Source organism: Python bivittatus, unplaced genomic scaffold (assembly GCF_059951505.1).
Source record: "Python bivittatus isolate LINGU-HERP-01145 unplaced genomic scaffold, Pbiv_v1 ctg000480_np1212, whole genome shotgun sequence".
In the NCBI taxonomy this organism is placed as follows: Eukaryota; Metazoa; Chordata; class Lepidosauria; order Squamata; family Pythonidae; genus Python; species Python bivittatus.
In genome coordinates this window covers 15019758-15038462 of record NW_028277075.1, presented here as the reverse complement: position 1 = coordinate 15038462, position 18705 = coordinate 15019758, and the positions used below count along the sequence as shown (strand labels likewise).

Here is an 18705-nt window from a genome sequence, read left to right as displayed (position 1 = left end):
GGGATTTAGGTTCATGGAGAAAGAAAGATCTTAAATAGGGAAAGAATGCCATTCGTTGTTTTCCATCACTGCCACATACAAATTTGAATTATTTTCTGGCAATCCTATTTAATTGAATGTAATATGCTGTGCAGTTGTGGTTCATTTCACCAGCACTGGAGCAAATACTTAAAACATTTATGTAGGGATGTGTGCACCCAGACACTTTAACATTTTTATAGACAGGAGAGAGAGGTTCATATGCAGTCAGGTTTATCTTATATATGTATGCTGCCTGCACTGGATTAGCAAATGCCCACCCAATTGATACCAATTCTTGTAATTTTTCCTTCTCTTTTCCTTCACTCATTTCTCTCCATCCTATCCATGATCATTGCATATAGTTACTCAGAAGTAAGGGTGAGTTCAGTAGGGCTTACTCCCAGATAAACCACATTACAAAGACATATACACTTAGAAAAGAGTCCCATTGTGATTCAGTCAAGTTAATTTTTAAAGATATCACGAAAAACTTCTCAGTGTAACAGCTTCTTCCCCCATCCTACTACGCCGTTATTGGGTGGATGAAACTGGCTCCAGATCTGAGACATCAGGGCGATGAGACACAGGTTTTCCTCTGCACTGGTGCTAGGGCCTGGGCTATTTGTATCCAATACTGAATGTTTTGTAAACATATTTAATATCACAGGAATGGAATCACCTTTCAGAACAAAATACAAAACTGAAGATCAGTTTGAAACTGGGTGACCTCTCTTTAGTGTTGCATAAAATGAAAACTTTTGACATTTTTTTAAAATAGTTTTAGTATTTTAATAAATGGCCCTATGTAAAGTATAGTAAATAACAAGAAATATACTCAGGGCTGGTTTTATACATCATCTTGATTTCCTTTCTAAAATCAAGATGACAAAGTGTTGGATTTAGAACATTCAGCTTCTATAATTTGTTGAGTATTACATTACTTCAACAGTAAATTTCTTGTTCAATATAAAAAGTGCAGTGTTTCCTGCAAAGAAATTACATGTAACATCTGTAATGTTACATTTCCAAACCAATATCCCTTGTCTTCTCTCACTAGATGTTATATGTCTTTGTGTACTGAGATCAGATTTGACGTTTGATAATGCAGATGCCTCTCACAAATATTGCTCTAAAATTTCTTCTCACTAGATTGATCAATGATGAGAAAAATTCCAGAAAAGAAACCCACTGCTTTCAGTAACAGAAACTTAGTTGAGGTACATTTATGTTTGGATTTGCCATTAGGTACTGAGTGTTATCACTGTGTTGAGTATGGATAAAGTAATTAAGAGCTTTTGCAAAAGCATGTGTTGCACTGGTGTATTTTATTTGAGATCAGTGGACTTCTGAGGAAGAAATTGCAAACTAAAGGTGGCTCCACTAAAAGCAGTGCCAACAACTGCAGTGGAATAAAGAGCCAGTGAGTAGACCGGCTCTTCGTAATTCCTCTTTGGGCAAGGAGAGGACTTGAGATCACCCACAAGTGCTCCATACACTTGCTCCTCATGAGGAGATGGCAAGATAGTGGTCTCTGGTAGGTTTAGAGCTCTGGGAGACGATGGAATAGCCACCTTTTTGCTCAAACCACAGTAAGCGCCTTCAAAAGGACACTGAGTTTGCATACTTCCTTTTCTAACGACTTTTGGAAATTCCTTATTAGCTGCTTTTCAGCTATTAGGAATATTTGGATCAGCAAGTTTTACAGCACCAGGTAAGTTTCCTTGAATCCTCAGCAAAAGAAGCTTTAAATACAAGTTTAAGGACTTTAAAAAAAAAATTCTTTTGGAATAAACAACAAAAGGGTGATTAGAACTTTGATTTTGGAAAGTTACAAGCAGACTAAGGGTCCTGATGGATGTGAAGTAAGATTTTGGAATTAATTATAAGAATTCTTCCTGTGGGAAAATGCTTTTGTTTTGAATTCTCTTTAAAAAAACAGGATGAGACTTTGAAAGTTGGACCCTAGAGGGAACCAGAAGTAACTAAAGATTACAATTAAAGGAGAAGAACACTTAAATTTTGCTTACTAATACAGAATGGAGCAAAACATTTAAACATTGGACATATTGAAGGATATTTTTGAACAATGGACCCGGAAGTTAATTTTAAGAGTGTCTGCCTCTATCGATAGACTGTGTTTAAAAGATGTTATGGAAGAGGAACAAGTTTTACTGATAAGACTGAGACTTTAAAGAGGATATAAAATGGCAGGCTGCAAGGAAAAGATGCTCACTATACATACAAATGAAACCGGCTGATGACTTAATAATTAAAAGGGATATGCAAATAACAAACCAAAAGAGTAACATGGATAACTTTCTTGTATTTGATTTACAAAAGAAACTTGTTAAAGCTTTGAAGAATTTTGTGAGAAGGGACAAAGAAAAAATGAAAAGAAATCAAGTTCTCAAACATTATTCAAAGGGACTAAAGATCAAGATTGTTAAAAGTAAAAGGAAGGCATATAAAGTTGGCTTACTAATACAGAACGGAGCAAAATATTTTAACATTGGACATATTGTTAAAATATTATCAAGGTTAAAACAGATATGTTATTATTGCTGGTAACCCTTAAGGGACTTTTGCTGATCATAACTGAACAATGAGGCTTTAAGGATTTGGTTATATATAAGAGATGGATATGGGAAGAAGAGATCATTTGTCGTATTTTAAGAGAAGGTGATAAGTTACTAAAATTGTTTATACTTGTTTTGATGAAAGGGGAAGTCATTTCTTTATATATTTCTTTTCTTTTTCTTTATTATTTTTTCTTTTCTATTTTTTTCTTTTCTGTACTTTCTATTTTTTCTTTCTATTTCTTTTTTTAGTTTGTTTAGTTATCTTTTTAATTGTAATTTTTATTAAAATTATTTTAAAAAGAGTTTAGCACTGCAGATGTAGAACATTCACTCTAATAATTTCTTGTAGTCGTGAGAACATATACTCTGAGCTCTCTTGCTTACAAAATCTTGTCTGTTTTACTGGCAAGAAAGGACCAGGTCATGTACAAACATTCCTCCTTCCCTGAAATGGAAGTCCGCAAATGTATTTGAGTATGCTTTGGTTCCATGTTGACATGTTTATCTCTGTTGATCTTGACAGGCATAAAGAAAGTTTTTTTTTTTTTCTTAATGGTATCTGATTTTGTTTCTGGGGGTATGGAGGCACTTCACTGTTGCCTATGTATTACTTCATGCTACATTTTGCATATAGCCATAGTTTAAATATTATTGTGATTATAATTTTTACATTTCTGTATGTATCTACCTAATACAAAAGCTCTTTTTGCTGCACCAAATGGATATTTGTACTATATGATCTGAGACATAGGACCCTTTCCTTACAATAAACCAAGAAATGTGAGGGTAACATGGTTCATTATTGTATGGATGTTCTTTAGGATTGCTAGAGATATTAGCACAAAACCTTATTGTAGTTAATTTATACCTTTAGAAATGTTTGAGCCTTCATACAGTCTGGCAGGCCCTGCTTTTGATCAACCCCCCCCACCCCAAATAAAGTAACAATTTTAGGAAACTAGGGAAATGATTGTGTGAAAGGATATGTTTTGGACAAGATTCCATAGCATCTAAGAAACAGTTTCAGTAGCCATCTCATTGTATTTTATGCAGACTAAGTGCAGGAATGATGGATTTGCAGCAGAGGAAATTTGAGGCATTGGGAAGACACTGTATTGTTCTCTAACCTACTATTACAACTCTGTCATGTGAGTGAAGCCATGAAGCCTAGGCTTCAGATATATACTAGTGCTTGGCAGAGAAATTCTCCTGCATTTTTTCTGCCATTTCTCATTCAGCTTGATGAAAGACAATTTGCTTTAGAAGTGATTTCAAAGGAGAACAGCATTTGGCAAAATTCCAAGTGCTAAGCTTTGCATTAGGTGACCAAATGGTATACATATATCCTTTCTTTCAGTGTATAGTCATTTCTCTAGTGGCCTGCCATCTTTCTAGCTTCTCACATTTCAGTTACATTCCAAGGGAAAACATTATGAGAGAACTTGTCTCACTGGGCATTTTCAGTGTCAGTGCTACTGTCTCTGTTAAGAAAAAGCCCTTCTTCTGAGAAACTGTTGAAGAATTTCTCCTTTTTCTGGAAAAAAAAATTGGAGAAACCAACCACCAACAAAGAGCATTTGTGCTTTGCTTTATTTTATAAGCATACCTCTTTGCTAGGAGAAAAAGCATTTGATGAGCTGAAGTTGTTTAGAAAAGTAATATAGATAATTCTGTTTTTTCCCAAACTGATTTTTCCATCATGTCTTTCTTGTCCCATTTGCACAGTAGAGGCAGTAGCTGATCTCTAAAGACACAAGATTAAACTGGAATAAATAGTTTCACCCAAATTAGGGCAAAAGATGGTGCATTCTCTATGGTATTTTAATGTTTATAATAAAAAAAAAAGCACTTAAATTGCAGCCATAGGAGAGATAAGAATCACAATCTAAACAAAGGAAAGTCTTTAAAAAAAAAACTACAAAAAAAATTCTATAGTATAATAATCCATACCAGAAGATAAACAAATAACACAGATATACACAGATTTGGTGTTGGCACAGTCAAATTTGCCATAAGCAGCAGAGGAACTCTTACTGTGATCATTCTGTAAATGAGAAATTGCTTAACACGTATAGTTTCACACACATTGAACTGACTTTTCCCATCTCAGAACCATGCATTTAAGGTTCCTAAGGTTTGGTCTGGAAGATTGGACACATTCCTGCTTATTTTAATATCAAAAACATTGTTTGATATTGACTTGCTAAATATTAACCATACTATTGTTTGGGCTTGTTCTGCATTTTTATTTACTGCAGTCCTAAAACTATTTTTGACAGTACTGTCAAAAAGCTCACTTCTTCAAACAAAGGAAATATTTTATAGGGCATATTTTTTATTAACTGTTCAAGGTTATAATTTCCTGAGCCCTAAAAAAACTTTTTTCAAAAATCATTTGATGGAGTCAAGCTTAATGAAATCTTCTGTGTCTATGGGTTTTCTCCTGGGTGGGCATATTGCTCACTGAAGGAAGGATGCTCATTGTCTCAACATGCTCTGTTTCTCTTCTGCTCTTTTACAGCTGACCAGTATAACAATATACAAAATGTGTGTGCTTGAGTATACCCACCCAACGTACCTACTTTTTGTATCAAGTTATGTAAATTCTGAAGCTTGTATAACTTGATAATATAGAGACACATACAGTGACCTTTGTCTGGAACACCTTGTTGAACTACCTCTGCATACAGTCTTCCACCGAAAGAGATAAAGTGGAGAAATAGGGTTCCATTGCTTTTCATGGGAATCTCCTAAGTGTTTTTCTTAATTGTAATTTTTCAAATGTTAAGATTATAGAAAATATTAATGAATAATAATAACCTAAATCAGGGATGCATTGTGACTAAATGTGCAGAGATTGCAACATAATCCCTTTTTTATTCAGTTATAGGTGCCCAGCGCAGGAGAAGCCCCAGTGCCCTTGCCACTGAAGTATTTGAGTCACATTTGGGAAGTCACATTTTACAGGTAAAAGCAATGGCTTTGCAAAAACAAACAAAATATTTAGTAACAAGATCTAAGACTCCTGTCAAATATTTAGATATTGCTATTACTATTAGAGCCTATACAATGAAGGTTTGTTTTACAGATTTTTTTTTCTTTTTAGAAAGTGAATGGTTGAGAGAATGTTAATGAGAGAGGAAGGGCAAATATTATTTGTGCTGTAGTAATTTAAAACTCAACACAAGTTAGTTGTATTGCAGTGGCTGCTGGTTTCCCAAAATGACTGTGTATGTTTGTGTAAGTATAGCTATTTTGTGAAACAAATTATTTTTAAATCTTGTTCACATGTAGATTTTCATTTTTGTCCTCCCATTGTAGTTTTTCAGCACTATTGCTTCAACTGTTGCATTCAATGTGATATTTATATTCCTTCAAAAGATAGCATGCCTTCCAGATCTTTAACACTTTAGATAAACAGTGTAGTGTTCCTTCAAATTTATTTTAGTACTATCTATTGAAGACAGTATCTTGACAAGTGTTATGCATTAGGCATGTGCTTTCATGTTTTTCCAACACAAGATTCCATAGTAGAATCTCATTTGGATCAGGATCAATATATTCTGTCAGTGTAGGCAAAATATAAAAATCTACTTTGTTTATCCGAGTTTTGCTTCTTTGAAAATAATTTCTGTACCAATACATTAAGCTTTGCATCCAGAAGAAAATACTACCTTAAGTTAAGAAAGAAATGGCTGAATTCAGGTGTCCTTATAAACCATGTTTACTATACAGGTAGTCCCCAGTTTAAGAATGAGTTTTGTTCCCAAGGTCTGTCCTTAAGTCAAATTTGTTTGTAAGCTGGAACAGTATTATTGTATAATACTGTATAAGTAGTATTGTGTAATTAACTCAAACCATTGTGTATTTAACTTGAATCATTGTATATTTACTCAAATTTTGCTACAATAGGCTCTGTTCTTAACTATGGGTCTTCTGTAAACTGGGCGTTCTTAACCCAGGGACTACCTGTAATACAAATAAGTCAAGTCCCCTGCTCTGAGTTCCCTATCCTCCTATGGGAGCAGCCATAACATTAGTGTGTCTTCCACATCTGAAATGTTGCTAATTTTTTGGGTGGTTTGTTGAACAATAATTCAAAAATTATTGGGAAAGTAAGTTTCTCAAGGAAGCCTGGGTGGTTTTAGTGTTTTTTTATTCATCAAGTGATGGATTTCTTATTCATATGATCTTGGTACATGTTTAATTTGCATAGCTTTGTTTTGTGATCATAATAATATATGATTTCCGTGTGTAATGGGTAATACAGAGAATTTGTTATGTTATTTTCTTGCCAATGTTTCAGAAACCATTATGGAATAATGTTTACAGGTCTTTTGCTGTGTAATTTGTTCAATTTTCTTGTGAAAATATATTAAGATGTAGGACATAGTATGGTCCTAAGAATCACTCAGATGCCATTCATTTGAATAGAAGTGGTTTTGGGATCAGCTTAATGCCAGTCTTAAATCAGTAGGACTAAAAAATACCTAAATGACTTGCCTAGTGCCCATGTACTGTACCACAGGAAAGATTTTAAAATGCTAATATAAAATGGCTGGTGTGGGTCTTCCGGGCTGTGTGGCCGTGTTCTGGAAGTTTTGTTTCCTAACGTTTCGCTAGCATCTGTGACCACATCTTCAGAGAGCAAGAGCACAGACAGGAGAACTGCTCCTGTCTGTGCTCCTGCTCTCTGAAGATGCCAGTCACAGATGCTAGCGAAACGTTAGGAAACAAAACTTCCAGAACACGGCCACACAGCCCGGAAGACGCACACCAGCCATCGTATTCCGGCCGTGAAAGCCTTCGACTAATATAAAATGTTCCCAGTCCATTCTGGCCTTACAGAAAAGCTCAGAAGATTACCTTAAGATTTTAGTTGAATGTGATTTGATATGGTTTTATTGTCTGTTTTGAAGGAGAAGGAAAGGAGACTTATGAACATTGATTTATTTAGAATGTTTAGATGGCTGCCCAACTCAGACAACATGACTCTGGACAGCATACAAAATCATTAAACACACACCACTAAAGCAAACTAAAACAACTAAATGATGATGAGGACTAAAATATACTGTATATCTCCAAATGGGAACTTTAATCCTCCTGACCAAAATATTAGAAATGATATGATTTTACAAAAGGTGAAATACTGTTACATTTGTGGATTTCTTTTCTCTCCCCACCCCCACCTGCCAACTTTCAATAGATATACCCTCCTAGCGTATATACCAAACTTCAAGTTGTAATTTTTGATACCAATTAAGTCCATAACATGTAAAGGTGAAATTTCAGACAGAGAAGGCTAACAATCAATAAATGGATGCAAGCTGTTCCTAAGACTCTGAAAATGCCGTGTATTGCTATGGAACTGATTGTATAGACAGGAGTATATTGTATAGAAGAAAACTTGGTAGAATGGAAGCTTCTCATAATATAGACCTGTGAGATTGCAAATATTAATAACTATATTGTGTCATGAACTAGTTTAGAGCCCAGTGTCCATGTGTATGTGTGTGTGTGTATACATACACACATACCTGTGAAGTCTTTTGATACACAACAAAAATGGAACCTGGTCCACCAAGTTTAAAGTTTAAGGTACAAGAGAATTTTTTCTTGTTTATTTTAAACAAATCAACAAATGAGATTACCATTCCCATTATTGTACTTAGTCTATCCATTTATGAGAAGAGAAGCCTTTTATAGCATCTGCTCATTTTGGGGGCTGGTCCTGCAGAAATAGTGAGCTGGATCTAATCCAGCCATAGTCAAAGTTCTTCCAGCTCCAGTAGATGGAACACAGAGGAAACATTTAAAGCAAAGAGATCCCAGGCATTTTTCTGTTGTTCTCAGTGTGATTTGTGGCTCTGATTCAGGCTTTCTCCTCCCCATATTTGCAAGAATAATCAAGAAAACTGAAATTATCACAGAATAGCTTTAAGGAATTTTTTAAAAATTGGCCCTAAAATATCACAGTTTCTACACGATACAGACTTAAGAACAAAACTAGTGGGGGTTTTGTTGTTGTTTTGAATACTGGTAGTCCTCATTGAACAGCCACTTGTTCAGTGACTGTTTGAAGTTACGATGGCACTGAATGAGGGGGATTTATACGGGGTCCTCGTAGTTGCAGCCACTGCAGTATCCCCACAGTCACGTGATTGCAATTAGGGCACTTGGCAACCAGCTTTCAATTACAACTTTGTAGCATCCCACAGTCACATGATCGCCTTTTGCAACCTTCACTGCCAGCTTCTGACAAGCAAAATCAATGGGGAAGCCAGCAGGAGGTCACAAATGACGATCATGTGACCATGGGATGTTGCGGCCGCATGGGATTTGCCTAACAAAAACAACTGGGACTGCTGCGACTGCCATTGTAAGTCAGCGCAGTAATGTGACATCACGCTTTACGACCACATCACTTAGTGATGGAGTTGCTGGTCCCAATTACCATCGTTCAGTGAGCACTACCTGTAATCAGTATAGGAAAGATTGCAGAAAAGCCAGAACTCCAATACAACGTAGAAACATTGGATGTACACTACCAAGACCAGAAGGCAGAGAGGTACCTTCAATATCCTCTCAGGTTCACTCAAGGAATGAAAGCCAAGTAAAAAGGGAAGGCTGGGCATCTCACTGCTGCTATTCTATTATTATTATTATTATTATTATTATTATTATTATTAATAATAATAATAATAATAATAATAATAATAATAATAATAATAATAGAGTTTGGGAAGCATTCACATAAGAACATAAAAAGAGTCCTCCTGATTTACAATCCCATCTTTGTTTCTCTGTGATATTTGCAGACAGGTGACAAAGACATACCTCTCTCCCACTGTTGTTCCTTTGCACTTGTTACGTGGAGGTGTGCTGTCCCTACCTAGAAGTAGCATTGGGTCTCAATACTAGTACCCTTTGGTAGACTTCTCCATGAATGTATCCAATCTCCATTTAAAGCCATTTAAATTATTTGAGGAGCCAGTTTGGTGTAGTGGTTAAGGCAGCAGACTGGAAACTGGGAGACTGTGAGTTCTAATCCTGCCTTAGGCATGAAGCCAGCTGGGTGACCTTGGGCCAGTTTCTCTCAGCCCTGGGAAGGAGACAATGGCAAATCGCTTCTGAAATCTTGCCAGGAAAACTGCAGAGACTTCTTCAGGCAGTCTCCAGGAATCAACACTGACTTAAAAGGCACCCCCCCCAAAAAAAATTAGTTGGTATCACTACATCATAGTAATGAATTCGATAGGTTAATTATCTGTTGTGTGAAGGATCTTATTTTGTCTGTTGTAAATCTCCTTCCATTCAGCCTCCTTGGATGACTCTTGGTCCTAGTGTTTTGAGACACTTTGATGTGTGCCATGGATGAATTTATACATTGCAGTCCTTAATCACCATTCTTCTAAGCTATAGAGTCCAAATATTCTAGTGCTTTCTTGTAAGAAAAGTATTTGGGCTCTCTGATGATTTTGATTCCTCTCTTTTGAATTTTTTTCAGCTCTCTTGTATCCTTTTCCAAATGTGGTAACTTGAACTGTGCACAGTATTCCAGATGTGGGTATCACAGATTTACTTAACAGCATTGCAGTGTTTTCTTTTTAGTCTACTTCTGATGCTCATTAGCATGGACGTATCCTTATTCATAATGCTGCTCAGTTGGGATCTTCATTAAGCAATCCATTATGACCCCATCAATATATTTTTCCTGGTTAGTTACAGACTGCTCAGATCCAGTCAGTGCAAAGGAAATTAGCTGGTTGAGCCCCAGCATGCATCATTATATATTTATGTTGAAGCACATTTGCCATTTGGTTGATAATTCGTTTAGTTAAAGGAGATCTTTCTGGAGCACAATCACTTGGTCTTCACCATCCTGAAAGGTTTGGTGTCACCCACAAATTTGGCCTATCCATTATTCAGGATCGTTTATGAACAAGTTAAAAAACACCTTCCAGCACAGTTCTTGAGGGACTCCAGTTCTTAGTTCCCTCCATTGAGAAAATAGAGAAATTTCATTCCTGGCCTTTGCTTTCAGTTAGCAGTCCATAAAAGAACATATCCTCTTATCCCTTGATTCCTAAGTTTACTCAAGAGCCTTTGATGGGCAATTTCATCAAAGACTGTTTGAAAAACCAAGCATACACTGTTGACAGGGTACCTCCCTGTTCCTGAGAAAATCAGTTCAAATTTAAGTATCTATCCTATATCTTTTGTAGTAAAGAGATGCAAAGCATTCATTCAGTTTCTTTATGTGTCAGAAACAAATTATAAAACCAAAGCAACAACTGAAGTTGGCAATCTTTGAGTCAAAGGCATATTACTCAATAACATAACACCAAGAAAAGGAATTGCCACATATTGTACAACTGAAAAATTTGATTGAATTCATAGTAGGATTAGTTTGTTGAAAACAAAGAGAAAGTAATTAACCAGTGTACGTTTTTCAGTTTTTATTTCAACATCTTGGTGACTTTGTCTTCACCATTAGGTGAAATTCCTTAGCCGTTGCTAAGAAAAAAATTAATCTAAGAATATTGTATCATGTCATTTATTTTGATTATTCTATGAAAAAATGGACTTAAATGCTGATATGAAAATAGGCAATCTGAATTGCAGTATTCTTCTTTATGAAGTTGTATAAAATACTAAGATTACAATGAAGACATTGATTGACCTCATCCTTTTAATATAATCAAGAATGACCAGAAAATGTAAGATTAAATATGGGGGAAAGTAAAAGTGAGACAATATATTTGCATATGCAAATTAGCTTAATTGATCCTGCTTGCCTCTACAGGGATTTTTCATTACAAACTGGAGTGCTACATTGTTCAGCTCATATTGAGTAATTTAGTAACTAATGAGACCAGTTTGCACTAATTTGCATATGATAAATGAGCTTAATTGCAGTAAATAACTTGGAGGCATAATTACTTAATTTTCCTGTGTTGCATGGCTTTTAAGTTCACGTATGAACAACTCAAGATAATTCTGCATATTTAAATAAGTTGCTTTTTGAATGTCTTAAACCAAAAGGCATACCTTAGAATGTTATACTGTAAAACAATCAAGTGAGGTTTACAGTAGTGCTACTTAAATTGTAGGCATTATGAAGTGTTGATCTTTGGATGATTATGATTTTATACACCACAACCTTGCTAATGAATACACATGTGGCAAAAGTACAATGGTGCTTAAAAACTGCTAAGATATTATTTATGTTGGCATGATTCCTATATCTCTAAAATAATGCTGTGGTGTACAATACGTTATGGCTGTGAAGTAGGAGAAACAATATTTTAGAAACGAAGTTAGTTGTTTGAAATTATGAATAAAAGCAGCCAACAAAGATAATGTTCCTATCTGCAATCTAAATTCTAGGCAATTATCATAAAAATAAGTGCAGGAGTAGGAGTAGGAGTAAATGTATTTATTATGCATCTATAACTAAGCACAATATAGAAATTACAGTGTATGTGATGCATTCCTCTATTTGATGAAAGCAGACAGAATTAAAAGGGGCTTTGTTTTTTGGATATTCTTTAGAACAGCATGCTTAATCACAGGCATCTCACTCAACTCCTTTCCATTGCTTTGCTTTTTCAAAGCTTGAATTGATGAGCAGGGTGTACCAGTGAGGGCTGAAAGAAGCATCCTAGTGACCAAAGATGAAAGGTTACAGACAGAAGAGGCTGCAAGTGAGTTTGGAGAAAGAACAGGACAAAAAAATAGCATTGAATCTACAAAGGATAGTAATTAGACAGTATTTGATGATGGTGTTCTAGGAGACCCATGCAATGTGGGCATCAATAAACTTGCAATACTGTACATAAATACTTTTTATGTACCTGGCTACTCTCTCTATTAGATTTTTATTTAAATATTGATTTATTTTTATTTTTTAAACTGGCATTTCTGGTGTTCCTGGGCTCTCTCTATATTGTTAAGAAATAAAAATGGTGCATTGATGTATCTCACTGTCAGGCTTTGCAGTCTGATCTGAGTTGTAACAGCAGGTGATTCATTAGCACCGTGAAACTTTATGTATATTATCCCTTTCAAGTACATGTTATTATACTTTAACATCCACATCACATAGATTGGTATATATTTATCCATGCTATACATTGTTGCCAGTTTAAATAATAAACTGCATCTTCCTTCCTTCCTTCCTTCCTTCCTTCCTTCCTTCCTTCCTTCCTTCCTTCCTTCCTTCCTTCCTTCCTTCCTTCCTTCCTTCCTTCCTTCCTTCCTTCCTTCCTTCCTTCCCAAACATACTACTAGGTGAACAAACTACCCCTATTATTTAAAAAGTGCATATCAATAGAATGTGAGGTTCTACAAGAAGTTATGCATTTGACTTTACAGGGAACAGGCGTAAGACGTCTCTCTGAACTATGCAGTAACTGTGGAGTACATTGCACAGCCCTTGCAAATAACTGTCTCAGAACAATCCTCCTCCTTGAAATAGTTCTGTTTATTTGTTTGTTGAATTAATATCCTCTCATTCCACTAAAAATTGAGCACAAGGTAGCTAATCATAATGACATTGAGCACAAGGTAGCTAATGATAATAAAACAATTAATACGGAAGCAGAATTACAATTGAACATAAACAGATCAGTTTTTTTAAAAAAAAAAAAACATAATGGAAACATATTAATATAAGGAAAGAATAGCAATTAAATCCATCTCAGCAAATTAATCAGCTTCCACAGTAAGTGCTTCCTGAATGACTTTGTGTGCCAGTAAAATACAAGAAAATAGAGCCAGCCTGACCCCACAGACAAGGGGGATTCTCATCAAACATACTGCCGGTGGTAGCAGGACCAAGTGCCATTCCTGAAACCCTTAAAACTTGAGAAGACTCCTATGGAAGAGTGTTTTTCAACAAATGTGAACATAAACCATATACAGTTCTATAGGTCATAACCAACACTTAAATTGTACCAAGAAAACAGTATCCAGTGAAGCTGTTATATGATCTTTTTTATTTATTTAAAGGGTTTGTATGATCTCCCACATAACTCTGGGCAGCTAACAACAAATAGATAACAAAATACAAAAAATTAAAAACCCCAAACGCCATAGCAATCCCATCACAGAACTACAAATGCTTCCCCTCCTGACTCAGCGCCTGAGAGCAAAACCAAGTGTGAATGGCCTTTCAGGATCAGGGAGGGTGGGCGCCCTCCACGCCAGAGGGAGGAGGCTGTTTCTCAAGGTAGACACAGCTACAGTAAAGGCTTGCTTCCTAGATCCCACCAGATGACAACATTTAGGAGAGAGATCCTGGAGTAACCCCACCATATCCAGTCTAGTGGGAAGGATAGATGTCCTCAGAGAGAAGTGGTCCTGCAGATAACCTGGCCCTGTGCTATATAGGGCTTTAAACAGGATAACCAGCACCTTGAATTGCACCTGGGGAAAAACCAGGAGCCCATGCAGCCCTTTCCCAATATGGGAAAATTGAGGGGTGCCCAGAACTGTACACACCTTCCCATTCCGAACCAGTTGAAGTTTCTGGGTGGTCTTCAAGGACAACCCCATGTAGACTGTGTTGCAGTAGTCCAAATAGGAAGTGACTAGGGCATGAGTGACCATGAGCAGGTCCTCCCATCTCAGGGATGGGTGCAATTGGCGCACAAAATAAACCTATGCAAAGGCCCCAGCTGCCACCTGCTCATTGAACAGATGCTATAAGTCTGGAAGAACCCCCAGATTGTGCACCAACTCTGTCCAAGAGAGTGCCACCTTCTTAAGAGTTAAAGATGGCAACTCTCCAGATCCAAGGGACCCAGAAATCCAGGGCTATGCTATCTTGCTAAGGTTGAGTCATAGCCAGTTCCTTCCAGCCAACCCCCCCCCCCCAGCCTCCAGGCACTGGCTAAGCACCTGAACGGCATCACCTGTCCAGACTGGGGTGGAAATGTATAACTGAGTGTCATTAGTGTACTGATAATACTGCACTCTATGCTACCGAATGACCTCACCTGGAGGCTTCAAGAACTTGATCGTAAGCTTCTTGTACCTAATTCTGGCTAATTGTCTGGCTATAGCATTTTGACTCAACTTAAATTTCTACACAAAGAGCACATTTCAGGAATCAAAATAGGATGCACCCATCAAGGTATCAGAGTGTCTTATGCATAACCAGGGCTGAAACAAGAAAGCCTCGAGTTCAGATGCCACCATAAGCTACAGCACTTTGCCCAGGCATGTAGTATTAGAGATTGGCAGGAAAGTCTTCAGTACCAGGAGGGTTATGGAGGTTTTAAAAAGTTCTCAAAAATGTCAGTTTGAGATATGAATAAATTAACCTTTGTTATAAAGAGGAGCATCTTCACTACAGCTATATATCCATCCATTCCTTCTCTGGCACATTTATAAACTGAGAAGCAGATATTCTGCATATCTTATTTGTTCCAAGATACTGTACATTGATTCAGATGGAAAAATATCCACAAGCAGGATAATATGGGGAGTGATTTAAATATGACATTTCAATAAACCTGACTGAAATGTTGTGGGAGCATGAGATTTGTTTGGAAGATAAGTTCAGATAGGAAATGATAATACTTATTTACTGCCACAAAGTGTTGCCTGCCTGCCTGCCTGCCTGCCTGCCTGCCTGCCTGCCTGCCTGCCTGCCTGCCTGCCTGCCTTCCTTCCTTCCTTCCTTCCTTCCTTCCTTCCTTCCTTCCTTCCTTCCTTCCTTCCTTCCTTCCTTCCTTCCTTCCTTCCTTCCTTCCTTCCTTCCTTCCTTCCTAAAAAAATAAGCTGCTATGGCACTCCACTGCCAATTTCATTAAAATCTAGCTGCATATGTCCCTAGGAAAAGTGCTATATGATAATGTAACTTTTATCTCAGAGATGTGCTGGGATAATAAAGTAGATGTCCCTGTTGATCAATAGTGGCTAGACTTTTTCTATTCCAACTTGCAAATGTATTCCAAACCAGAATTGGGATATTTTATTCACTGATTTATTTTATTTCTTTGTATCATTTATTTATTTATTTATTTATATTATCGTTACGTTATAAAGATTTCTTTGAATCTTTTTATTTATTTATTTCTATTTCCCCCCAAATACGATATACTTTCTGAAAGTAGTCTGATCACTGAAAATTATGGCATTATCTTCTTGTGTCTTTTGTCAGTTAATTTTACAGAGCCAGTCATGTGTTAAAACTCTAAATGGCTTAGAGACTGACTATCTGAGGGACTGCATCTCATACTATTAACCTGTTAAGTTACTTAGATCACCAGGGAACAAGTTTGTATTATGAGGCCCTTTCCAGTTGACAGACGGTATCCATGGGGGGGAGGGCAACTGGATCAAAGTGATGAAAGCAGTGCTGCAGTGTATCTTGGCACTGCACGTACATTGTAGCATGCCCAAGAGGGCTGGAGCTTATGGCACAACGTTGGTTTTGTCATTCTGGCACTAGTGGTTGGCACATTGGGGAAAGTCTTCTATGGCTGTCAGACAATGAAATGTACAGCCCAAGGAGGTGAATTGGGGCTTCATTCTTTCATTATGCAGGAATATGGCAAAAACCTATCTTCCTCCACCATGCTTTTGTTAATTGAATTGATATTAACAATATTGATATTAATTTTGCTTCTGATTTTAATAGCATTTTTTTCATTTTTATATTTTATAATTTGGATTTTTAATTGTTGTAAATGATCTTCAGTGTGTATGGACAGAAAAGTGGGATACACACTTTTAAAAAACAAATATTTCATGCTTCATTGACACAAAGGCCTACAAATCTGAATAGTGCTGTATTTTCCCACTATCCCTTTGAATGTTAATTTTCATGACATATGAAAGGCAGTCTGAATGAGAGACGAGGATGTAAGAGACATATATGGACTTCATTTGTTTGCAATGCTATCTGTACATGTACCTGTTTATTTCACTCTGGGCTGTGGTCCCATGAAAAATCATAATAAAGCTGCTATTCACCCCCAAAAGATAATACAGTTTATATGGTGCATAGATTGAATTTTCTATTCTGTGGGCATTACTAAATGATCATCTCCTTATTTTTAAAACATTGCTTAATTCTTCTTAGAAGCAGCATAGGAAAAATTACTACGTTTCATTTTGCTTGGATTAGGGTTCCCCAAAGTGGTCAATATCAACCCCTAAGGCTTGATGGGACTATCCATTATTGTTGTTGTTGTTGTTATTTGTATTATTAGTTAAAGTAGTATTTATTAAATTATTTTCATATAATAAAAGTTTGGGGATAGATGAACAATCCGAAACTTCATAAACAGGTCAATGAGCTGAAGAGTTGGGGGAACCCTGGCCTAGATAGTATAGATTGGATCTAGTAGGGACATGCTTTCTTTTCCAAGTTGCTTCAGAGGTACTGCATCACTGTGGTTTTTGTCCAGTGTTGATATATTCAGTGAACACTATAGGGTTTTGTTTTGTTTCCTTGTCGCACTGTCCCTCACAAGAACCAAGTATAAAATTGTTTTGCAACTGAGGCTTGAAGCAGCACCCTTAAATAGCAACCATGGTACATGTAGTTTCAGCACTGTTTGTTGACCAATTTGTTGATACCTGCTAAGTTGTCATTTCCATAGCCAGCGGCCTACATTGAATCAGGCTCAAGGAATAGATCATGAATAGAAATGGGAGCTACTTGCAGCCTTTTTGAGGTAGAAAAGGGATTGCCTTATTCCCTGCTAAATCAACAATACTGGGTTTATGGAAACTTCATTCAGTGGTGACTTTGCCCTATAAACTGCCCTATAAACCTCTGTAAATTACTTAAAAATATAGACAATGTAAAATCATTTATTATTTCCCCAAAAGACAGACCTTACCGTATATACGATAGAAACTGGGAATATTATTTTAGGATGATTAGAATGTCATAATTTCTGGATGCATACTTTCTAAAAATCTCAGAGCTTTCAGAAATCAGTTGTTTCACTGTGTTGAAATAACATGCAAATCGTAAATTTAATTGATATGTTCATTTTCAAATTATTTAGCAGATACCGTATATAGTTGAGGATAAGCTGAGCATTTTAGGTGCCAAAAAATCAGGTTTGGCTTATCCGCAGATGGGCTTATCTGCGAGTATATACAGAAATACTTTTTTAAAGTACCTGTATTTCCTGTATATACTTGTGGATAAGCCCATCCTCAGATAAGCCGATCCTTGAATGTTTAACCAAAATACCATGAAAAATGTGGGTTGGCTTATCTGTGGTAACTCATTTTTCATGGTGAAAAATTCTAGGGTTGGCTTATGGCAGATGAGCTTATACGCAAATATGTATAGTAATTAGATACAAGCAGAACATGAGGACATTTCTTTGGATCTAATCCTTGCCTTTTGGTTATAGCAGTAAAAGTTTCCACTGCCACCGGTCTTCTGGAAAAGGGTGTGCCCTGTGGTGGATTGAGGATGGTATTTGATCTGCTGAATCCAGTACCCTCTTATTTCCCTGATACGTTTCCTAAAAATGGGGAAGTGCTGGCAGCATTGCCAGTCCTGAATCTAAGGTAGTAAAATTATCGTCTTTAAGACCTATTGGAAAACTAAAATGAATTTGGAGGATTTTTTTAAAGCTATTGTTCTCCAGATAAAGTTTCTGTTTCTTAGTGCAAGGCCAGCAGATCTTTGAAACCAGTAATAGACAATTCCCACCCATACCTGCCACCATCTTGACTTTTTGGAAATGTCATTGTGGATGTCTTATATCCCCTTCACTTCTTAAAGATTGTTCTGCTTGTATCACCCCCCCCACACACACACACAGATTCATATAGATGTTAAATACCATGGGGGGGGGGAAGCACCAAACCCTAAAGTATCCCATAGTGGAGTAACCAAGGCTCTGGGCATTTTCATGCTCAAAGAACTCTTCACAAATTAACTTCCCAGAAGGACAGAAAACTTGTCAAGTGGATATGGATTGAAACTCCACACAGGAACAATTGGAAATAGGTCCCAAGAAACAGGGAAATCCAAGACAAGGATGCTGAACTAAAGGAGCCAATAAACTGAGAAAGAAAGAGTCCAGTGTAAGAAGCTGCAGGTTGGGGAAAAAAAATA

General features: G+C 36.7%; 1 protein-coding gene across 9 annotated transcripts in view; it reads left to right on the top strand.

Annotated features, from left to right (window-relative positions):
* NPAS3 (neuronal PAS domain protein 3) overlaps window positions 1-18705 on the top strand; it is a 758559-nt gene that overhangs the window by 383799 nt on the left and 356055 nt on the right. For all 9 annotated transcript variants that reach the window (XM_088145380.1, XM_088145381.1, XM_088145379.1 and 6 more), the window contains one exon: window positions 5485-5567. In XM_088145380.1, coding sequence (XP_088001506.1) covers window positions 5485-5567 — 83 coding nt within the window. The remainder of the gene's footprint in view (window positions 1-5484; window positions 5568-18705) is intronic.